The 25,070-nt window shown below is 47.3% G+C and overlaps 1 protein-coding gene across 1 annotated transcript in view; it reads right to left on the minus strand.

Moving 5' to 3' along the window:
- Positions 1–19,696, minus strand: part of LOC140720444 (C-type lectin domain family 17, member A-like) — a 90,821-nt gene extending 71,125 nt beyond the window's left edge. The window contains exons 1-3 of the mRNA XM_073035298.1: positions 19,427–19,696; positions 18,556–18,647; positions 5,367–5,620 (exon numbers count right to left, since the gene is read on the minus strand). Of these exons, the coding sequence (XP_072891399.1) occupies positions 5,367–5,403 (37 nt within the window). The 5' untranslated portion in view covers positions 5,404–5,620; positions 18,556–18,647; positions 19,427–19,696. The remainder of the gene's footprint in view (positions 1–5,366; positions 5,621–18,555; positions 18,648–19,426) is intronic.
- Between the last annotated feature and the right edge of the window lie 5,374 nt (positions 19,697–25,070).

A 25,070-nucleotide genomic window follows, 5' to 3' on the forward strand; every position in this document is an offset into this window, starting at 1 on the left:
TAAAAAGAGAAGAACAGTAGTGATAGGGGATTCGATGGTTGGGGAGAGAGATAGGAGGTTCTGTGAGAGAGATCGAGGATCCCGAATGGTCTCTTGCCTCCCTGGTGCCAGGGTCCGCGATATCTCGGATTGAGTTCTCCGTATTCTCACGATGGAGGGTGAGCAGCCAGATGTCGTGGTCCACGTAGGGACAAATGACATGGATAGGAAGAAGGAGGAGGTCCTGCAAAGAGTGTTTAGGGAGTTAGGTGCAAAGTTGGAGTAAGGGACCTCCAGGGTTACAATCACAGGATCGCTACCCGTGCCACGTTCTAGTGAGGCCAGAAATAGGAAAATAATGCAGCTAAATACGTGGCTAAGGAGTTTGTGCAATAAGGATGGCTTCATATTTCTGGACAATTGGGCCTTGTCCCAGGGAAGGTGGAACTTGTACCGACGGGAGGTGTTGCACCGGAACTGGTGGCGGACTAACATCCTTGCGGGAAGGTTTGCTGGTGCTGCACCGGGGGGTTATACTAGATTTGCGGGGGGAGGGGAACCAGAGTGTTAGAGCAGATGGTGAGGTGGGGAAGGATAAAGGTCATGCGAGAGCTGCAAGTACAGTGCATGGAGTAAAGCCAGATCTAACATTTCAGGAAACAGAAACAGAATAAAGGGTGTAAAGGTAGTTAGGTAGAAGGGCTAAAGTGCGTGTACGACAATGCAAGAAACATCATGAACAAAGGTGATGACAAATTGCCCATACAATTTCTCAGTTCTATCCATACTGACTCTATATCTCCTGATTCTATGTGACACCTCGCAAGGGACTGAATTTCATTCCACACCAGCACAGCTACCCCACCCCCTCTGCACACCTGCTTGTCCTTCGATAGAATGTATACGCTTGAGATGAAAAGTGTGAGGTGGTACACTTTGGAAGGACAAACTCCAGGACAGACTACAAAGTAAATGGCAGGATACGTGGTTGTAGGGAGGAGTAGAGTGATGTGGGGGTGGGGGGTTACATGTCCACAGATCCATGAAAGTTGCCTCACAGATAGGTTAGATAAGAAAGCCTATGGGGTGTTAGCTTTCATAAATCGAGGGATAGAGTTTTAGAGTGGCGATGTAAAGATGCATCTCTATAAAATCCTGATTAGGCCACACTTGGAGTACTGTGTCAGTCTAATCGCCTCACTACAGGAAGGATGTGGAAGCATTGGAGAGGGTACAGAAGAGATTTACCAGGATGCTTCCTAGTTTAGAGCGTATACATTATGATCGGAGATTAGGAGAACTAGGGATTTACTCTTTGGAGAGAAGGAGGATGAGAGGAGACAGGATAGAGGTATACAAGATATTAAGAGGAATAGATAGAATGGACAGCCAGAGCCTCTTCCCCAGGGCACCGCTGCTCAATACAAGAGGACATGACTTTAAGTTAAGGTGTTGGAAGTTCAACCCCTGTACTATTCTATTTTCTATGTTGTAACATTGCCATACATTTCTTATTCGTCACTTCCTCCCATAAAGTCTCACTTAGACGAATTGTCTTGCCTGTCCTGACACTCCACTGCGGTGACACTTTCTCAGCCTAGTAATGGCACCCCTCCTCCATTAATTCCTTCCTCTTTCTCACGACTAAAAATAGGGAATCCCGAAATATCGTGCTCTCCTGCTTGCTCCTCCTACAACCAATTCTCAGTAATGTTCACAATTTCCGCTATTTGCTCTGGAGCTCTGATTCCCATCCCCCTGCAACTCAAGTTCATCAACTCTCCCAAAAAATCTCATGCACAGTACTGACAAACCTTCCCGCTGGGATATCAGTTCCCCTTCAATTCCAGTGTGAACCGCATTACATCTCTTCTATACAGATCCCACCTTCCTCGAAAAAAATACAATGATTCAAAATTTTGGAGCCCACCCACTTACACCACGTCCTAATCTGTATGGTCTTCCTATGTCTGAACACACTGGGACGGGTAGTTGTCTTGTCCTTTAATTTAATAGCTAAATCCCTGTCCTCACTTTGCAAAACCACCTTCCCATACATACCGATTTCATTGCTACATATATGCTACTCACTCACTTAAGAATCATAGAGAAGGAATGGTGTGCTGTGAAAAGAGGAAGGAAGAGGAGGAGAGTGGGGCCACAGAGAGGGTGACTCAGTTTGCAGCCGTTGGAGCAGAGGATGAGAGTTACCATTTTCTTGCTCCCTATCTTTGCTTGGAGTCAGCTTAAAAGCCGAAATCCACTGACCCATGACTAGGAGTCATAGACAGAGCGAGAATTCCTCCATACAATCCCATCGCTCACTCCTGGAAACATACACTGAGTAACGCTGCCTCCGCAAAGATCCATCACACACAGCCGGGGTCAGTCACAGAGTGCAACTCCCCCCATATTGTCTCAACACACACTCCCGGGGTCATACACTGAGTAAAGCTCCGTCCACACCGTCCCATCACACTTTTCCTGGGTCTGATAACCAGCGAAGCTCCCTAAATATTATCCCATGACACTCCGGGAGTCAGACATGTGAAGTACCTCCCGCAACATCGCAGTACACTCCACTAGAATGAGAAAAAGTACGAAACCCTCTCCCTCCTCCGTCTCCCCACTCACCAATACCCAGCCTTTCGGCTTTCCAGTAGTCTTGAATCGTGTGTGTCTCTCGGAGATGGTGTGTGTGTGTGAGCGGACTGTGTGCTGCCGTTAGAGGAAGGAAGGGGAGGAGAGAGGAGGCCAGGGAAAGGGTGGTGAGTTTGCAGCCACTGATACAAGTGGTGTGGAATCACGTGACCGGCCTGAGCATGCAGAGTTGTGGAGAGATTCAGATCCTGGATATCGATATCAGTTGGAATGTGCAGGAGATGTATCACCACCCATCATGTCTCCCTCAAACTACGCTCAATTACCTGTGCCACAGAGTGGGAGAAGAGTGGAGGGACGACGTAGATGGTGAGTGTTTAGCACATGGGGTGTATCACCGAGATGGGGAAGGGACGGATGGGTACGTACGGGATGATGGAGACGGCGAAGTGTGCAGAAGGGGGTTTGGGTCACGGAGACGGGGTTGCTTGGAACTGAGGGGTGGGGACGGAGACGGGAGTGGTGTATTGCAGACAGTGTGTGACGGTGACGGGAAGTAGTGTAGGGGAGAACGTTTGACGGGGTTCAGAGGGATTTTGCAGAGTGAGGGAGTTATGCACACGGAGTTAAGTGTTTTCGATTGTTTTAGAATTACATTGCAGGTTAACTTTCTCTAATATGTCCTCCCTATCACACCCTCGGCATCCCGAATGACCCTGAATGCATCCAGTTCCATTTCCGACTCCTCAACGCGGAGTGTTAGATGCTGCAGCTGGATACACTTCAGACCATAAGACTCAGGGGCAGAGGTCGGCCATACGTCCCATCGAGTCTGCTCCGCTATTTTATCATGAGCTGATCCATTCACCGATTTAGTCCCACTTCCCCCGCCTTCTCACCATAACCTTTGATGCCCTGGCTACTCAGATACCTACCAATCAGTGCCTTAAATACACCCAATGACTTGGCCTCCACTGCCGCCTGTGACATCAAATTCCAGAGATTCAACACCCTCAGGCTAAAAGAATTTCTTCGCATCTCTGTTCTGAATGGGCGTACTTCAATCCTTCAGTCATGCCCTATCGTAATAGACTCCCCCACCATGGAAAACAACTTTGCCACATCCACTCTGTCCATGCCTTTCAGCATTTGAAATGTTTCTATGAGGTCCCCCCTCATTCTTCTAAACTCCGAGGAGTACAGTCCAAGAACAGTTAAACGTTCCTCATATGTTACCCTCTCATTCCCGGGCTCATTCTAGTGAAATTTCTCTGAACCCTCTCCAACGTCAGCACATACTTAATTAAATAAGGAGCCTAAAACTGCACACAGCACTCCAAGTGAGTTCTTACCAGTGCCTTATAGAGCTTCAACATCACACCCATGCTCCTATAATCTATTCTTCTAGAAGTAGACAATAGGTGCAGGAGTAGGCCATTGGAGCCAGCACCGCCATTCAATGTGATCAGGGCTGAACATCCACAATCAATACCTTGTCCTGCCTTCTACCAATATCCCTGGACTGCGCTATCTTTAAGAGCTCTATCTAACTCTTTCTTAAACGCATACAGAGAATTGGCCTCCACTGCCTTCTGAGGCAAAGCATTCCATAGAGCCACAACTCACTGTGTTATTTTTTTCCTGAACTCCGTTCTAAATGGGCTAATCCTTAAACTGTGGCCTTTGGTTCTGCACGCCCCCCATCATCGGGAACATGTTTCCGGCCTCTGGCGTGTCCAATCCCTTAATAATCATATATTTTTCAATCAGATCCCCTCCCATCCTTCTAAATTCCAATGTATACAAGTCCAGTACTCCAATCTTTCAACACCTGAAAGTCCCGCAATCCCGGGAATCAACCTCGTGAACATATGCTGCACTCCATCAATAGAAAGAATGTCCTTCCTCAAATTTGGAGACCAAAACTGAACACAATACTGTAGATGTGGTCTCACGAGGGCTCTGTGCAACTGCAGAAGGACCTCTTTGCTCCTATACTCAACTCGCCTTGTTATGAAGGTCATCATGCCATTAGCTTTCTTCACTGTCTGCTGTACCTGCAAGCTTTCTTTCAATGTCTGATAAACAAGGACATCTAGATCTCATTGTACTTCCTTTTTTCCTAACTTGACACCATGCAGATAGTAATTTGCCTTCCTGTTCTTGTCACCAAAGTGGATAACCTCACATTTATACACATTAAACTGCATCTGTTATGCATCTGCCCACTCACGCAACCTGTCCTAATCACCCTGCATTCTCCCAACACCCTCCTCATATTTCACACTGCCACCCAGCTTTGTGTCATCTGCAAATTTACTAATGTTACTCTAAATCCCTTTATCTGAATCATTAATGTTAATTGTAAATAGCTGCGGTCCCAGCACTGAGCCTTGCGGTACCCCACTAGTCACTGTCTGCCGTTCTGAAAATGACCCGTTAAACCCTAGTCTTTGTTTCCTGTCAGAAAAACAATTTTCTACCCATGTCTGTACTCTACTCCCAATTCCATGTGCTCTAATTTTGCCCACTAATCTCCTGAGTGGGACCTTATCAAAGGCTTACTGAAAGTCCATGTACAGTACATCCACTGACTCCCCTTGTACGGTCTAGTGGTTCTTGTCCTCTCTGTCTCTGTCTCTCTGTCTCTCTGTCTCTCTCTCTCTCTCTCTCTCTCTCTCTCTCTCTCTCTCTCTCTCTCTCTCTCTCTCTCTCTCTCTCTCTCTCTCTCTCTCTCTCTCTCTCTCTCGAGGGTAGGAGCGGGGGAATGGGGGCTTTTACCTCACCTTTCCTGCAGGTCAACGTTGGCAGAATAATTTGCATTCGGGGATAGAGCTGTTGTGATTGACGATGCACATGTTCCTGAGACAGGTGGCCTGGCAGAGGTCCCGAAGGGATTTCGCGATTGTCCTGGATTCAAGGGGCGAATATAACTCAAGGAATGTTAGTCGATATTGGCTCCAGGTCCTGTTCATCTCCTGATATTGTTCCACAAAAGTCAGCTGATCTCGTTCGGAAGAGATCAGGGAGAGGCGAAACTCTGTCAAGAAGAAAAGAGAAAATTGCAAAAGTTTCGGAAGGCAAGGTAATATCTAAAAGATTGTAAGGCTAGCAGGAAGGATCTTAAGAGGGTAATTAGGAGGGCCAGAAGGGGCCATCTGAAGCCTTGGCGGGCAGGATTAAGGAATAATTCACCGGGACTGGATGAGATGTGCTCCAGGCTACAATGACAGGCGAGAGAGGAGATTGCTGAGCCTCTGGCGATGATCTCTACATCATCAATGGAGACGGAATAGGTTCGGGAGGATTGGAGAGTTGCGAATATTGTTCCTTTATTCAAGAAAGGGAGCAGAGATAGCCCAGGAATTTATAAACCAGTGAGTCTTAACTCATTGGTAGGTAGGTTGATGGAGTAGATTCTGAGATGCAAGATTTATGAACATTTGGATAGGTATGATGTGATTAGAAATAGTCAGCATGGCTTTGCCTAGGACAGGCTGTGCCGTACGAGGCTGATTGAATTTTTTGAGGATGTGACTAAACACATTGATGAAGGAAGAGCAGTAGATGCAGTGTATATGGATTTCAGCAAGGCATTTGATAAAGTTTTCCAGGTAATGATTATTGAGAAAGTAAAGGAGGTATGGGATCCAAGGGGACATTGTTTCGTGCATCCAGAACCGGTTCACAGAAGGTTATGAGTTGTTTTAGACGTGTCATGTTTTGCATGGAAGTCGGTCACCAGTGGAATGCCTCAAGGATCTGTTCTGGGACCCTAACTTTTAGTGATTTTCTTTAATGACCTGGATGAGGAAGTGGAGGGTTGGGTTAGTACGTTTGCTGCTGACACAAAGGTTAAGGGTGTTATGTACAGTGTGGAGGACTGTCAGAGTTTACAGCGGGACCTTGATAGGATGCAAAACTGGACTGAGAAGTGGCAGATGGATATCAACCCAGGGAAGTGTAAAGTGGTTCATTTTGGCAGGTCAGATATGATTGCAGATTATGGTATTAATGGTAAGACTCTTGGCAGTGTGGAGGATCAGGGGGATCTTGGGGTCCGAGTCCATGGGACGCTCAAAGCAGCTGCGCAGGTTGACTCTGTGGTTAAGAAGGCGCATGGTGTATTGGGTTTCATCAATCGTGGAACTGAATTTAGAAGCCCAGAGGAAATGTTGCAGCTAAATAGGTCCCTAGTCAAACCATTGGAGTACTGTGCTCAGTTGTTTTCTCCTCACTGAAGAAAGGATGAGGAAGCCATAAAAAGAATGAAGAGGATATTTACAATGATGTTTCCTGGAATGGGGAGCATGCCCTATGTGAATAGGTTGAGTCAACTCGGCCTTTTCTCATAGGAGCGACGGAGGATGAGAGGTGACCTGATAGAGATGTATAAGATGATGAGAGGCATTGATCGTGTGGACACTCAGAGACTTTTTCCTACGGCTGAAATGTCTATCAGGAGTGGGCACAGTTTTAAGGAGCTTGGCCAGTAGGTACAGAAGTGATGTCAGCGGTATGCTCTTTACTGAGAGAGTGATGAGTTAGTGGAATGGGCTGCCGGCAACGGTGGTGGATGCGAATAAGATAGGGTCTTTTAAAAGACTTTTGGATAGCTGCATGGAGCAGAGTAAAATAGAGGGCTATAGGTAAGCCAAGTAATTTCTAAAGTAGGGACATGTTCGGCACAAATTTGTGGGCCGAAGGATCTTATTGTGCTGTAGTTTTTTCTGTTTTCATGAAAACTACGCAACTCAGAACATGGGTCCCACCAACATACCATCCGGGACTCTCGCTCTCTCCACAGATCCTCATTTTGTTACCCTTGATAACGAATCCCCTGTCACGACAGCTCGCCTCTGCTCTCCCTCACATTCCCTTCAAGGTCACAGAACATTAAACAGAGACACCAAACTGCTGTCAGCAACTACCAACACACACACACACACACACACACACACACACACACACACACACACACACACACACACACACACACACACACACACACACACACACACACACACACACACACACACCAGTAGCCCAAGTGTGTGGTTGTGTATGTGTGTGGGAGGCGGGTGTGTGGGGCCTGAGGCCGGAATGGGAATATACGGGTGGTGATATAGTGGGTCCTACAGGGAGTTGTGTGCACGCAGACATGGGGTCACTGATGTAAAATTGCTCCGGCACCATCACAGCACACTCTAATGGAGTCAGTAAAACTGCGCAACGCTCTCCCTCCTCCGTGCTACCCACTCACCAATACCCAGCCTTTATGCTTTCGAGTGTCGAATTGAGTGTGTCTCTCCAAGATGGTATGTGTGTGTGTGACCGTATAATTTGCTGCGAGAAGACTAAGGAAGGGGAGGAGAGAAGTGGGCAGGGAAAGGATGTTAAGATTGCAGACACTGAAGCAAGTGATGTGGAACCGCACGACAGGCCTGAGCATACAGAGCTGTTGAGAAGCTCAGATCCTGGTGATAGATATGCAGTGGAAGGGGCGAGGTGTAATACTAGACGTCATCTCTCCCTTATACTCACCACAATTGCCTCTGACACAGGGAGGGAGGAGGGAGCGGGGTCGACGGAGATGGGGAGCGTTTTAGCAAATGGAGTGTATCTCGGATACGGAGATGGGCGTAGGGAACGTACAGTATGTGAGAGGGGGGTAGAGAGTTTGTGTCAAATAGAGGCAGTAGAGCAAAAGAGGAAGTGTCAGTGCAGAAAGAGAGAGAGGGAGAGTAGAGACATTGAGATTTGGGTGAGGACAGAGAGTGTGTGTGTGGGCGGTAGAGTGCACAAAGGGAAAGAGAGAGAGAGAGAGAGGAGAGAGGAGAGAGAGAGAGAGAGAGAGAGGAGAGGAGATGAGAGAGAGAGAGAGAGAGAGAGAGAGAGAGAGAGAGAGAGAGATACAGAACAATAACCCATTGAATGTCCAAACAAACACGACCGGGGTCAGACACAGAGAGTGAAGTTCCCTCCACACCTAATGCTTTCGGGTATAGAGAGATTCTTGTTGAGGGTGTAAGCATTCTTGAGACAGTTGCTCTGGCCGAGGACCAGAAGTTAATTAGCGGTTATCCTTGATTCAACGTGTGTGAATGAAACTCATGGACATTTAGACGATATCGGCACCGGTTCCTGTTCCTCTTGTTCCCAAAGGTCTACTAGTCTCGGTCGGAAGTGATCGGAGAGAGACAAATATCTGTCAGAAAGAAAAGAAAAGCTTCCGAAAGGGGTTCACAGAGTTTGGTTAATGTCAGAGATCTCGAAGATTATAAGGCTAATAGAAAGGAGCTGAAGAAGGAAATTAGGAGAGCCGGAAGGGGCCATGTGAAGGTGTTGGCGGGCAGGATGAAGGAAGACCCCAAGACATTCTACAAGTATGTGAAGAGCAAGAGGGGAAGACGTGAAAGAATTGGACCCATCAAGAGTGACAGTGGAAAGTGTGTATGGAACCAAAACAAATAGCAGAGGGACTTAATGAATACTTTGCTTCAGTATTCACTATGGAATAGGATCTTGGTGATAGAGGTGATAACTTGCAGCAAACTGAAAAGATTGATCATGTGGAAAAGTCACTTAGACCGGATGAGATGTAACCCAGGCTACCATAAGAGGCGAGGGAGGAGATTACTGGGCCTCTGGCGATGATCTTTGAATCATCAGGAGAGTTCCTGGAGGATTGGAGGGTTGCGGATGTTGTTCCTTTATCCAAGAAAGGGAGTAGAGATAGCCCAGGAAATTATAAACCAGTGAGTCTTACATCACCGGTTGGTAAGTTGATGGAGAAGATACTGAGAGGCAGTATTTATGAACTTTTGAGCGGTATGATATGATTAGGAATAGTTAGAATGGCTTTGTCAAGGGCATGTTGTGCCGTACGAGACTGTTTGATTTTGCTGAGGATCTGACTGAACACGTTGATGAAGGAAGAGCAGAAGATGTAGTGTACATTGATTTCAGCAAGGCATTTATTAACGTACTACATGTATGGCTTACTGAGGAAGTAAAGTGGCATGCGATACAAGGCGACATTACCTTGTGGATCCAGAAATGGTTACCTACGGAAGAAAAAGAGTGGGTGTGGACGGGTCATTTTCTACAGGGTGGTCGGTGACCAGTGGGTTGCCTCAGGGATCTGTTCTGGGACCCTTACTGTTCGTCTTTTTTTTTAATGGGCTGGATTGAAGAAGTGGAGCGATGGGTTAGTAAGTGTATTGATGACACAAAGGCTGGAGGATTTGTGGGTAGTGTTTAGGGCTGTCACACGTTACAGCGGGACATTGATTGGGTGCAGAACTGGTTTGAGAAGAAGTAGAAAGAGTTCAACCCAGATTCTTGAAAAGTGGTCTATTTTGGTAGGTCGGTGATAAGGCAGAATATAGTATTAATGGTAATAATGTTGGCACTGTGGAGGATCAGTGAGATCTTGGGGTCCGAGTCCATAGAACGCTCAAAGCAGCTGCGCATGTTGACTCTGTGGTTGTGAAGACGTACGGTGTATTTTCCTTCATCAATCGAGGAATTCAATTTAGAGCCGAGAGGTAATGTTACAGCTATATATGCCCCTGAACCAATCCCACTTGGAGTACTGTGTTCACTTCCCGTCTCCACACTGCGGAAAGGATTTGGAAGCCATAGAAAGGGTGCAGAGAAGATTTACAGGGATGTTTCCTCGAGTGAGGACTATTATACAATACAATACGTAATATATTATAATTTTATAATTTTATATATTTTAAATTATAATTTTATATAATTATATAATTATAAATAATTATAATTATAATAATATATAATATATTAGTATAAGTATACACTTATTACTTAATACGTTGAGTTTTTCTCCTTGGAGCCAAAGAGGATGAGGTCACCTGACAGAGGTGGAAAATGTGATGAGAGGCATTAATCGTATGGATGGGCAAAGGCATTTTTTCCCAAGGGCTGAAATGGTTGCCACAAGAGGACACCGCTTAAGTAGCTGGGGTGTAGGTACAGAGGGGATATCAGAGGTATATTTTTAATCAGAGAGAGGTGAGTACGTGGAAATGGTGACAGGCAGCAGTGGTGGAGGCGGATACAACAGGGTCTTTTAAGAGCCTTCGAAATAGGTACATGGAGCTTAGTAAAGGGCTATAGGTAAGCCAAGTAATTTTTAAAAGAGGGTCATGTTCGGCACGAGCCTGTATTGTGCTGTAGATTTTCTATGTTTCTATGAAAACTGCGCAACACAGAACATGGGACCATCCATGACTCTCGTTCTCTCCACAGAGTCTCCGTTTGTTACCCATATTAATGAATCCCCTGTCACGACAGCTCGCCTCTGCTCTCCCTCACATTCCCTTCTGAGTCACAGTACATTAAACAGAGGCACCAAACTGCTGTCAGCAACTACACACACACACACACACACACACACACACACACACACACACACACACACACACACACACACACACACACACACACACACACACACACACACACACACACACACACACACACACACACACACACACACATCCGAACTGTGTGATTGTGTATGTGTGCGGGGTAGAAGACGGAATGATATGGTGATACAATGGGCACTACAGCGGGTGGTGTCCACGCAGACATGGAGGTCACAGAAGTAAAGTTGCTCCGGCACCATCGCAGCATACTCTAATGGAGCCAGAAAAAGTGCTCAGCCCTCCCCCTCCTCCGTTCTCCCCACTCTCAAATACCCTGCATTTCGGCGTTCCCCTAGTCTCGAATTGGGTGTGACTCTCGGAGATGGTATGTGTGTGTGTGTGTGTGTGTGTGTGTCTGTGATTGATCATGTGCTGCAGGAAGAGCAAGGAAGAGTAGGAGAGAAGAAGGGAGATAAAGGGTGTTAAGTTTGCAGATAGAGCAGCAAGTGGAGTAGAACCACACGACCGGCCTGTGCATACAGAGCTGTGGAGAAGCTCAGATCGTGTGGAAAGGGCGCGGTGTAATACTAGACGTCATCTCTCCCCTACACTCCCCACAATAGGCTATGACACAGGGAGGGAGGAGCGAGCGCGGGGCGAGGTAGATTGGGAGCGTTTAGCAGATGGCGTGTATCTCGGAGACACAAATAGGTGTAGGGAACGTACAGGATGTGAGAGAGATTAAAAAAGTGTATGTCAAATAGAGGCAACAGAACAAAAGAGAAGAGTGTCCTCATAGAAAGAGAGACCGTCCCATCTCACAATCCCGGGCTCAGACATTGAGTGAAACTCCCTCCACACCGTCCCATCACACAGTCCCGGGGTCAGACACAGAGTGAATCTCCCTCCACACCGTCCAATTATCCTTTCACATTGTCAGACACAGTGATCTCCCTCCACACCATCCCATCACACACTCCCGGGGTCAGACGCAGAGTGAATCTCCCTCCACACCGTCCCATCACACACTCCCAGGGTCAGACACAGAGTGAATCTCCCTCCACACCGTCCCATCTCACACTCCCAGGGTCAGACACAGAGGGAATCTCCCTCCACACCGTCCCATCACACACTCCCGTGGTCAGACACAGAGGGAATCTCCCTCCACACCGTCCCATCACACACTCCCGGGGTCAGACGCAGAGTGAATCTCCCTCCACACCGTCCCATCACACACTCCCAGGGTCAGACACAGAGTGAATCTCCCTCCACACCGTCCCATCTCACACTCCCAGGGTCAGACACACAGTGAATCTCCGTCCACACCGTCCCATCACACACTCCCGGGGGTCAGACGCAGAGTGAATCTCCCTCCACACCGACCCATCACACACTCCCAGGGTCAGACACAGAGTGAATCTCCCTCCACACCGTCCCATCTCACACTCCCAGGGTCAGACACACAGTGAATCTCCGTCCACACCGTCCCATCACACACTCCAAGGGTCAGGCACAGAGTGAATCTCCCTCCACACCGTCCCATCACACCACTCCCAGGGTCAGGCACACAGTGAATCTCCGTCCACACCGTCCCATCACACACTCCCGGGGTCAGACACAGAGGGAATCTCCCTCCACACCGTCCCATCACACACTCCCAGGGTCAGGCACAGAGTGAATCTCCCTCCACACCGTCCCCATCACACACTCCCGTGGTCAGACACAGAGGGAATCTTCGTCCACACCGTCCCATCACACACTCCAAGGGTCAGGCACAGAGTGAATCTCCCTCCACACCGTCCCATCACACACTCCTGGGGTCAGACGGCGAGTCTTTCTCTCTCTCTCTCTCTCTCTCTCTCTCTCTCTCCTTAACATTAGGAGCGGGGGAATGCGGGATTTCACTTCACCTTTCCTGCTGGTGCACAGCTGGCAGAAGAATTTGTTTTCGGGGAGAGAGAGTATTTTGTTGAGGGTGTAAGCATTCTCGAGACTGGTGTTCTGGCCGTGGACCAGAAGGACACACACACACACACACACACACACACCCACACACACACACACACACACACACACACACACACACACACACACACACACACACACAGAGTAAGGTGGGGGGGGGGGGAGGTTCAGAGGCCGGAATGGGACTATATTGCTGGTGATATAGTGCACACTAGAGGGAGTGGTTTCCACGCAGAGCCGTGGAGAGATTCAGAACCCAGAGGTCAATATCCGGTGGAAAGGAGGAGATGTGACAACTGGCACCAATATTCCCCTTCCTCATCACACATCCCTCTGATCACAGAGAGGGAGTGGTGCAGATATACTGAGGGGGTAGTGGAGGTATGGGGAAGACGGAAATGGAGAGGGGTATATGGGAGGACGGGGTGACGCATGCGAAGAAGAGTATGGGGAGGGTATTCGGTTTGGAGACATGGAGGTTTTTAAGGGAGGGAAGAGTGAAGGGGACGGGGTGGGGTCCCCTCTATTCACATTGTGTATTCCCCAGCCTTGTACACCAAATCCATCTCTCCTTCAACACTTCCCACTATTCACAGTATAGGACGCTCCCCGGCTACAACGAACTATGCACCGCTTAGTCACCAAGTTACCAAGAGCATATTTGCCAGAAAACATCTTCTCCAAATCCACACATTCCACATAATTTCTGATCCAAGGTAAACTTCGCCTTGTTCCAATTTAGAATCTAAACTTGAGGAACGTCCTATCGTTTCTGATAATTATTTGAAGCTAATGACTTTCTGATCACTAGATACAATGTGTACCCTGGCATAAAACTCTGACACCTGCCTTGTCTCATGCCACAGTAGCAGTTCAGGTCTTTCTCAGGTATGTGTCGGGGATAGTGTGGCGGGCTGTCAGACGTTACAGCGGGACATTCATATGATGCAAAACTGGGCTGAGAAGTAACAAATGGTGTTCATCCGAGATAAGTGTAAGGTGGCTCATTTTGGTAGGTCAAATATTATGACAGAATAAAGTCTTAATGATCAGACTCTTGTCAGTATGGAGTATGAGAGAGATCTTGTGGACCGAGTCCATAGGAAGCTCAAAGCCACTGCTCAGGTTGACTCTGTGGTTAAGAAGGCATACGATGTGTTGGCCTTCATCAATCCTGGGATTGAATTTAGGAGCAGAGAGGTAATGTTGCAGTCTTATGGGACACTGGTCAGACCCTATTTGGGAGGACTGTGCTCAGTTCTGGTCGCCTCACTATAGGAAAGTATGTAGGACGTTTCCTGGACTGGGGAAATTGTTTTATGAAAACAGATTGTGGGAACTTGGCCTTTTCTCCTTGGAGCGACGGATGATCAGATGTCACTGATAGGGGTGTATAAGATGATGAGAGGCATTGATAGTGTGGATAATAAGAGGCTTTTTCCCAGGGCTGAAATGGTTGCCACAAGAGGACACAGGGTTAAGGTGCTGGGGACTGGGTACACAGAAGATGTCAGGGGTACGTGTTATATGCAGAGAGTTTGTGAGTGTGTGGAATGGGCTGCCGGCAACGGTAATGGAGACGGATACAATAGGCTCTTTTACGAAACTTTTGTACAGATACATGGAGCTTAGAAAAATAGAGGGCTATGTGAAAGCCTAGTAATTTCTAAGGTAGGGACATGTTGAGCGCAAGTTTGTGGGCCGAAGGGCCTGTATTGGGCTGTAGTTTTCTTTGTTTCTATATATCCACCCACAAAGCCCACAGGGGATGCAGAGTCAGTGTGAATAGAACTGAGAAATTCTAAGGGTAGAAACACCCTAATACAAGTTATCTACAGGCATGCAAACAGTAGTCTGGATGTAGGGTGTAAGTTGAATGAAGAGTTAAAATTGGCATGTCGCAAAGGTAATGATACAGTTGTCATGGGAGATTTCAACATGCAGGTCGACTGGGAGAATCAGAATGGTACTGGACCCCAAGAAAGGAAGTTTGTGGAGTGTCTCCCAGATGGATTCTTAGAACAGCTTGTACTGGAGCCTACCAGGGAGAAGGGAATTGTAGATTTAGTGTTGTGCAATGAACCGGATTTGATCAGGGACCTGGAGGTAAAGGAGCCATTAAGAGGGAGTGACCATAATATGACGTGTTTTAACCTACAATTTGAGAAGGAGAAGGGAGAATCGGATGTGTCAGTGTTACAGATGAACAAAGTGAAATAAGCAGCTATGAGGGAGGAGCTGGCCAAAGTTCAATGGAACAATACCCTAGCAGGGAAAACAGTGGAACAACAATGGCAGGTATTTCTGGGAATAATGCAGTAGGTGCAGGATCGATTCATTCCAAAGATGAAGAAAGATCCTAAGGGGAGTAAGGGGCAGCCGTTGCTGACGAGGGAAGTAAAGGGCAGAATAAAAATAAAAGAGAAGGATAACGTAGCATGATGAGCGGGAAGCTGGAGGACTGGCAAGTTTTTAAAGAACAACAGAAAATAGCAAAAAAGACAATGTGCGGAGAAAAAAAATGAGGTACGAAGGCAAACTAGCCAAGAATATAAAGGAAGATAGTAAAAGCTTCTTTAGGTATGTGAAAAGGAAAAAAAAAACAGTTAAGACCAAAATTGGGCCATTGAAGACCGAAACGGGTGAATTTATTATGGGGAACAAGGAAATAGCAGATGAGTGGAACAGATACTTTGGATCTGTCTTCACTAGGGAAGAAACAAACAATCTCCCAGATGTAATAGTGACCAAAGAAACTACGGTAATGGATAAACTGAAGGAAATTTATATTAGGCAAAAAACGGTGTTGGATAGACTGTTGGGTCTGAAGGCTGATAAGACCCCGAGATCAGATGGTCTTCATCCCAGGGTACTTAAGGAGGTGGATCTAGAAATCGTGGACGCATTGGTAATCATTTTCCAATGTTCTATAGATTTAGTATCAGTTCCTGTGGATTGGTGGCTAGAGTTGTCCCACTTTTCAAGAAAGGAAGGAGAGAGAAAACAGGGAATTATAGACAGGTTTGCCTGACGTCCGTGGTGGGAAAGATGCTGCAGTCAAGTATAAATGAGGAAATTACGACACATTTGGATAGCAGTAGAAGGATCAATCCGAGTCAGCATGGATTTGCGAAGGGAAAATCATGCTTGACTAATCTTCTGGAGTTTTTTGAGGATGTAACTATGAAAATGGGAAAGGGAGAGCTAGTGGATGTAAAGTAGTAGGACTTTCAGAAAACCTTTGATAAAGTCCCACATAGGAGGTAATTTGGCAAAATTAAAGCACATGGTATTGGGGGCAGAGTACTGACATGGATTGAAAATTGGCTGGCTGACAGGAGACAAAGAGCAGCGATTAATGGGTCCCTTCCGGAATTGCAGGTTGTGTCCAGTGGGATACCGCAATGTTCGGTGCTGGGACCGCAGCTGTTTACAATATTCATTCATGATTTCGATGAAGGGATTGAAAGTAACATTAGCAAATTTGCCGATGACACAAAGCTGGGTGGTAGTATGAAATGTCAGGAGGATGTTATGAGAATGCAGGGTGACTTGGACAGGCTAGGTGAGTTGGCGAATGTATGGCAGATGCAGTTTAATGTGGATAAATGTGAGGTTTTCCACTTAGGTGGCCAGAACAGGAAGGCTGATTACTATCTAAATGGAGTCAAGATAGGAAAGGGGGAAGTACAACGAGATCTAGGTGTTCTTGTACATCAGACAATGAAAGCAAGCATGTAGGTACAGCAGGCAGTGAAGAAAGTTAATGGCATGCTGGCCTTTATAACAAGATAAATTGTGTATAGGAGTAAAGAGGTCCTTCTGCAGATGTACGGAGCCCTGGTGAGACCCCATCTGGAGTATTGTGTGCAGTTTTGTTCTCCAAATTTGAGGAAGGACATTCTTCCTATTGAGGGAGTGCAGAGTAGGCACACAAGGTTAATTCCCGGAATGGCGGGACTGTCATATGTTAAAAGATTGGTGCGACTGGGCATGTATACACTGGAATTTGGAATGATGAGAGGGGATCTGATTGAAACATATAAGATTTTAAGGGATTGGGCAGGCTTCAGGCAGGAAGCATGTTCCCGCTGATGGGTGAGTCCAGAACTAGATGCTACAGTTTAAGAATAGGGGTAGGCCATTTAGAAGAGTGATGCGGAAAAACTTTTTCACACAGAGCGAGGTGGATTTGTGGAATGCTCTGCCCCAAAAGGCAGTGAGGGCGAAGTTTCTTGATACTTTCAAGAGAGGTTAGATAGGGCTCTTACAGATAGCTGGGTCAAGGTATATGGGGAGATGGCATTAACGGGGTACTGATTGAGTATTGTCAGCCATGATAACAGTATATGGCGGTGCCGGCTCGAAGGGCCGAATGGCCTACTCCTGCATCTGCTGTCTATTTTCTATATGTGTAAACTCTCTTCCATCTAATCAGTAGACATCCCACGTTCCTTGGAATAAACACAATGAATTTTGAAGCCCTCCCGCCTGTACTGTAATTTGAGCCACGTGCTAAACTGTATGGTCTTCCTGTGTCTGGGCACACTGGGACGGGTGGTGGTCCTGTCCTTTAAGTTAATAGCTAAATCCCTGACCTCACTGCGCAGATCCACCTTCCCAGACATATCGATTTCATTGGTACATATATGGACCAGGACGTCGAGCGGCTCACTCACCCACTTAAGAATCATAGAATATTTCTGCAATAGCAGTTGAGCCTCTTTCTATTGCACTTAAGTCAACTACATTATTCCAAGGTGTTAGGAGACGGGTCATAGAACATTCCCATTGAAATCCTCTCAATTCACATCTAACCCTGTCGTGCTCTCCACCCTCAAAATGTTTAATCAATTTCGCTGCCATTGTACGTTCACATCAGTTCAGTTTTGGGTCCCATTCATAGAAACCATCTATTTCTTCCCTCCACACACGATTCAGTTTTTAGACAATGGGGTTTGAACGGTCTTATGCCCATTAATGATTTGTGCACTGAAAATATATTCAACAGTTTTGATAACCTGTGCAGTAAATATGGCCTTCTGCAGAATCATTTTTTTCCATACCTGCATATTCTCCACTTTGTCAAGGAAAACATTCCCTCTTTTCCTGATGTACCACCTGCTATGTTGTGGGACAAACTCACTCTTAGCTTTAATAATAAAGGGCTGATCTCTGTACTATACCTTCAGCTGATGTCTTTGGGAGTTCAAGATCAAAACAAAACTACGACTGGCTGGGAGGATGACCTTGGTGTGGATCTGGCTGAGGGATATTGGGGAAAAGCACTGAATATGGTCCATTCCTCGTCATCATGTGCTAGACTCGGGCTCATACAATTTAAAGTTTTACACTGTACATTTAAGTAAAGCCAGGCATGCTGACATATATCCTGGGACAGACGCAGGCTGTGACGGGTGTTCCTTCTCTCCGGCTGGTTTAGTGCATGCATTTTGATCTTGCCCTAGGCTTGATGGCTATTGGGAACTGGTTTTTAAAATTATCAGTGAGGTTTGGGGGTGACACTGAGACCCTGCCCGCTTATAGCTGTATTTTATGTGGCAGATGATGTTTTGGGTTTAAATGCAAAGCAGTAGGATATCATTTTACTTACATCGCTTTTGGCCCGTAGGACAATCTTGCTGGTCTGGAAATCTGCCACTCCCCCATCTGCTGCTGCTTGGTTAGAGGACGTAATGTTTTATTCTGAAATTAGAAAAAGATTAAATTCACTCTGAGGGCGTCTGTGAGAAAGTTCTATTCGAAATGGGGGCCCTTCTTGTCATATTTTGGGAGTCTGAAGGAATTACCTACCAGTTAAAGACATTTGCTTGTACTTGGGAAGTTGCTTCCTTTTGACACGCATATGGTTTACCTCACAGGGTGGTTGATGAATTGTAATATGAGTGTATTCTGGATCATCTGAGATGTTGTAGATGTGTGTGGGACTTCGTCTTGAAGTAGTGTGGGGGTATGGCATTGAAATGTCCGTACATTAGCTGTCATTGTATGTTCGGGGAGGGCGGGTGAGGGGAGGTTTCTTTAGGAGTAAGATACAAAAGCAAAATGGAGGAAATTGTAATCCATTATTATTCTGTACAGTGACCTTTCTTCAATAAAAAATATATTACAAATAAAAAAGAATCATAGAGAAGGAATGGTGTGCTGTGAAAAGAGGAAGGAAGGGGAGGAGAGTGAGGCCACAGAAAGGTTGTTCAGTTTGCAGCCGTTGGAGCAGAACGTGTCAGGCACCATTTTCTTGCTCCCTATCTCCGAATGGAGTCTGTTTGAACGCCAAAATCCACTGACCCATGGCCAGGAGTCACAGACAGAGTGAGAATCCCTCCATAAAATCCGATCACACACTCCTGGAAACATACACTGAGTAACGCTCCCTCCGCAACGATCCATCACACACCCCCGGGATCATACACGGAGTGCAACTCCCTCCATATTGTTTCAACACACACTCCGGGGTTACACACCGAGTGAAGCTCCGTCCTCAACGTCCAAACACGCAGTCTCTGGTTCGAATAACCAGCGAAGGTCCTTAAATATTATCCCATCACACTCCCGGGGTCAGACATGTGAAGTACCTCCCGCACCGTCGCAGCACACCCTACCGGAGTCATCAAAAGTGCGCAGCCATCTCCCTCCTCCGTTCTCCCCACTCACCGATACCCAGGCATTAGGCCTTCCAGTAGTCTGGAACTGTGTGTGTCTCTCGGAGATGGTGTGTGTCTGTGAGCGGACTGTGTGTGGCCGTTAGAGGAAGGAAGGGGAGGAGAGAGGAGGCCAGGGAAAGGGTGGTGAGTTTGCAAAGACTGATGCAAGTAGCGTGGTGGAATCACATGACCGGCCTGCGCATACAAAGTTGTGGAGAGGCTCAGCTCCTGATGATCGATATCCGGTGGAACGGAGGGAGGTGCAATACAGAGAGAGAAAAAAAAACTAAATGTATCAGGGATGGGGTAGGAAGGGGAGGAGGGGCATTATCAGAAGTTAGAGAAGTCAATGTTCATGCCATCAGTTTGGAAGCCGGTATATACCGGCTGGGTAGCCTCCAAACTGATGGCATGAACATTGAATTATCTAACTTCAGTTAATGCCCCTCCTCCACTTCTTACCCCATCCCTGACATACTTAGTTGTTTGTGTTTTTCCCTCTCTCTGCCCATCATTCTATGCTTGTTCTCCATCTCCCTCTGGTGTCATTTTTCTAATTTTGTTGACACCTACACGTAAATAAGTTTGGAGAACCGGCTCCCTTTTTCTGCCTATACACTGGTGACGGTAACGATCGCTTACCATCGACGAATCTCGTTCTCGTCCACAGTTCCTCTTTTCCGTTCCCCTAACAAAGAGAACCCTATCAATACAGCTCGCCATATTTCACCCCTTTCTCTGCTGAGCCACAGAACCACAGTCAGTGCCAGAGACCTGACCGGTGAGACTTTCCCCTGCTTGATCATTTGCACCTCTCTCCTCCCATCCAGAAGTATCCAAAGTGGCCTACCTGTTATTGAGCGGGTTGGCCACAAGGTGTCTCTGCATAGGTTCTGGCTGTTTAAACCCTTTCATCTTCAGGTCTGTCACCCAGTTTCAAGTATCCGAAACATTGGGTGTAATTCCTCTCTATATGACCCCTTATCACCCGCTCAGCTTCCCGAATGATCCAAAGTTCATCCAGTTCAAGTTCCAACGCTGTTCCGCAGAGTGTCACGCGGGATGCGTGTGGGTGTCACCGTGTGGGGTCGCTTAGCGTCCGGTCGGGGTTGTGTCCATGTCATGGTGAGGGGTGTGTAGGTGTCACAGTGACAGCTGTGTGGCTCGCTCACTGCCTATGCTGTCTGTGAACCTATGCTGGTTGTTCTCTGTGTTTCTCAATCTATCGTCAAAGTCCTTGATCCACCCCACCCAGTTATCTGCCTACTCGATGAGTTTAAATCTGTCTTTTTGCCCCTCTTGCAGAGCAGTGAACGTAAATCACCGAACAGAACAGACCCTTCGGCCACAATGTTGTGATATACCAATTGAATTGAATCACTTCTCACTGCACAACAACCATCTCCCTGCATTCCCTGCACATTACCGTCCCTGTCAAAGAGGCATTTGAACTCCTCTCTCCCTGAGTTTGTCAATGAATCCCATGTGACTAGTAAAGCCGTTCCTCAACTTTGAATACTTCCCGCTTCATCACGACTAATATAATCACGTCTACAATATCATAATTCCAGCCGTGGACCCCGGACCTCAGCTCATCTGCCTTTCGTACAATACTTCCTGCATTGAAACGTACGCAGCTCAGAATTTGAGTCCCAACAGGCTCAATGTTTTGCTTCTTGACTTTGTCGGAGGCCTTAACAACATCTGACCCAACAACCACTCAGCTGTCTGCAATGGCGTTCTTGTTTACATGTCCCTGCAACTCTATTTTGTTTCACCACTCTCCCTTTTTAATGGCAAACTTTACCGATGGTATATTAGTTCCAATAAAGTTCGGGTGTAAAGTGAGAGGGTTGCTCATGGGAGACTAAATGAAGGAGCTGCGCCAGATGGAGGCAGTGAGGCGCTGCCTCCAGACAGGATTCTGTGCTGCCCCCCAGTGTTCGTTCGGCAGAAGACAATCTCTCTGTGAACAATTGTAGATTACCGTGTATTCAAAGTGCCCAGGGGCTTCAAGGTGTATGTGGTGTGTGTGTGTGTGTGTGTGTGTGTGTGTGTGTGTGTGTGTGTGTGTGTGTGTGTGTGTGTGTGTGTGGATATGTGTGTACGCGCGCGCCCGTGTACGTAATGCGTGATTGAGTTTTCTTGATAGCCTACATACGCTTGCTGTCTTTCCATTTTATACACATTGTGTGTGCTTTCTGCCATGTGGGACTGTTGGTATTGCAATTAACAGCAGGTCCTGGCTGTATTCATGGGCAGTTCTGTGTGATGGAATTACAATGAAACTTAAATTGAAATTAATTGAAATGAAATGAAACCGTTCCGTCTGTAGAGTTTGCACCTTCAGTGGAAGAGAATCTAGTGATACACATATCTGAAGTTCTCATTCCAACCCTAATGTTAAACTGAAAGTTCTTTTTAATTTTGGCCACACATGCACATACATAAGTTTGCAGAAACGGCTCCCTCTTCGATCCTATGTACTGTTGTCTGTAACATAGGCAACATAGAAACACAGAAAAATCTGCAGCACAATGCAGGCCCTTAGGCCCAGAAATCTGCGCCGAACATGTCCCTAACTTAGAACGACCTAGGGTTTAGCCATAGATCTCGATTTCTCCAAGCTCCATGGAGCCAGACTGGAGTCTTTCAGAAGTTCCGATCGTATCCGCCTCCACCACAGCCGCCGGCAGCCCATTCCACGCACTGACCACTCTACATTAAAAAAAAAACTTACCCTGACAACTCCTCTGTATATACTTCCAAGCACCATAAATCAATGCGCTTTTGTGCTAGCCATTTCAGCCCTGGCAAAAGGGGTTTTGACTGTCCACGCGATAAATGCCTCTCATTTTCTTGTTCATATCTGTCTGTTCACCGCTCATCCTCCGTCGCTCCAAGGAGAAACAATCGAGTTCATTCAACCTCATAAGGCATGCTTCCCAATTCCAGCAACAATTTGTATATTGGGGACCGCATACCATCGAGGAATCTGGTTCTCGTCCACAGTACCTCTTTTTCGTTCCCCTAACAAAGACAACCCTACCGATACAGCTCGTCAGATTTCACCCCTTACTCCCTGCTGAGCCACAGAACCGTTGTCAGTGCCAGAGACCTGACCGGTGAGACTTTCCCCTGCTTGGTCATTTGCGCCTCTCTCCTCCATTCCAGAAGTATCCAACGTGGTCTAACTGTAATTGCGCGAGTTGGCCACAAGGGGTCTCTGCACTAGTTCTGGCTGTTTAACCCCTTTCACCTTCCAGTCTGTCACCCAGATTCCTGTATCCTACACCTTGAATGTAAATACCTCTCTATATATCTTCGCTATCACCCGCTCAGCTTCCCGAATGATCCCGAGTTCATACAGTTCCAGTTCCAACTCTGTTACGCACAGTGATAGACGGTGCAGCTGGATGACCTTCTTACAGGTGAAGTTGTCAGGGACTCTGGAGGTCTCCATGCACTCCCACAATCCATAAGGCAAACAGTCAACTCTCCTGCAGGAGTGCTCACTGCTCTTTCTAACTGTAATTATAAACGAAACAATCAATAAACTGAGAACAAATCTACCGATAGTTTTGCGCCTTCTCTCACACGAGTCTCTCCTCCTTACAGCATCAGATTGGATAAGCCCTCTAACTCGAACAATGTCCGCTGCGATTGCCCACACCTTTACTCCGAGGTAAGCCCCCTCTGCTCCGGTTCATTATACTGATAGAGATTCAAACAATGAACGAAATTCACCCCACACCGTCCCATCACCCAGACGCGGGGCCAAGCACAGATTGAAGCTCCCTCCCCACGGTCCCATCACACACTGAAGGGTTCCGAAGCTGCTTTCCTCTCACCATCCCCAACACTCCGCCGTTCCAGTAGTCCTTCATTGTGTGTCTGTCTCGGAGACTGTGTGTGTGTTTGTGTTCAGATGGTGAGCAGTGAAGAGCAGAGAAGTGGAAGAGGTTGACGGGGAGGGAGTAGGGACGTGGTGTTGAGACAGTGGTCACTGGGAGAAAGTAGTTGGAACCGCAAGACCGGCCTGTCCTCACAGAGCAGTGAAAAGGATCAGAACCGAGAGATCGACATCCGGAGGAGGGGGTAGGTTGTTGTAACACCAGACGTCACCTCTCCCCCTTCCTCACCAGAATTCCAGATGAACGGGGGGCGGTGTAGAGGAGCGAGAGGGTTTATGGAACCGTGGAGATTGTAGGGGATGGAACAGGTCAGGGAGACTGTTAAAGGAGATGGGGAAGGAGGAGATAACGGAGACTGCAAGTAGTGCGGGAGACGGAAGATTGATGGAGTCGGGGTGTGTAAGATTGCGGTGATAGAAATGAAGTTAGGGGAAATCGACATCGGGTGGAGGGTGTTGTGGTGTGGTGATGTAACACCAGACGTCACCTCTCCCTCTTCCACACAATTCCACATTAACATAGAAAGGGAGCGGGGTGGAGGGGGGAACGGGATGACGGAAACTTGGAAGGCTGTAGGGGACGCAGCGTGTCAGGGAGACGGGGAGAGGAGTTGGGGAAGGGGGGATTACAGAGACGGCGTGAGGTGTAGGGGACAAAGCAGTAATGGAGACGAGGTGTGTGGCAGGGAAGGTTTGACGAAAACGGGGGAGAGTGGTGACGTAGAGGATGTCCTGTCTGCATGTGGCGAGGTTGGTTGTCGGGGAACAAGGGGTTGACGACGAGGAGAGTCGTAGGGGAGGAAGGGGCCAACGGAGACAGGGTAGGGTGCTGACCCTGCTGGTGGTGTGTACAAGAGCGAGGGGTTCATGGAGATGGGCAAGGGTGATTGGAAGGGACAGAGTGACTGGAACCGAGAGTGGGGAAGAGGGAGGGACAGACAGAGACGGGAGAGAGGATGAGGAGGAGAAGTAGGAACAACTGACATGTGTAGCGGTGTACAGGAGGGAGGGAGTCATGGAGTCGGGTAGGATTTTGGTGGAGGGGAACGGTCCTGCTGTCGGGGAGGGAGGAGATGACGGAGACGAAGGGGGTTGCAGTTGAGGAAGTATTCGAGTTGGAAAGTCACGTTACATTTCAAAAAGATGTTAGAGAGGGGCACCATGTTCGGCTCTGATCGCCCCCTTCTCTTCTGTAACCTCTATTTTCTCGGCCGATGAAAGAATCATCCTTCAGGTGGGTGAACCCTCGCAAGTTATCGGGTTCCGAATGTGTACCTGGTAGGGCACTGAAAACCTCTGTCACCAACAGGCTGGATTGTTCAAGGACTCGGTGGTGAGGAAGGCTAATAAAAGGTTCGCATTCATTTCCCAGGCAAGGATTTAATTTTCAGGCTCTGGGGTGGCCTCATTTGGAGTGTGCTTCGCTGTCACTTTCAATTTAAGACTCGGACTTCCAATTTCTGCCCGTCACAATCCTTCCTGGAATGTCTATAATGAAATGGATTGTCCTGAGCACTCAGTGCTCAACCGTAGGAGATCCATTTCTGGCGC

Source organism: Hemitrygon akajei, unplaced genomic scaffold, assembly GCF_048418815.1.
Source record: "Hemitrygon akajei unplaced genomic scaffold, sHemAka1.3 Scf000042, whole genome shotgun sequence".
Classification (NCBI taxonomy): Eukaryota; Metazoa; Chordata; class Chondrichthyes; order Myliobatiformes; family Dasyatidae; genus Hemitrygon; species Hemitrygon akajei.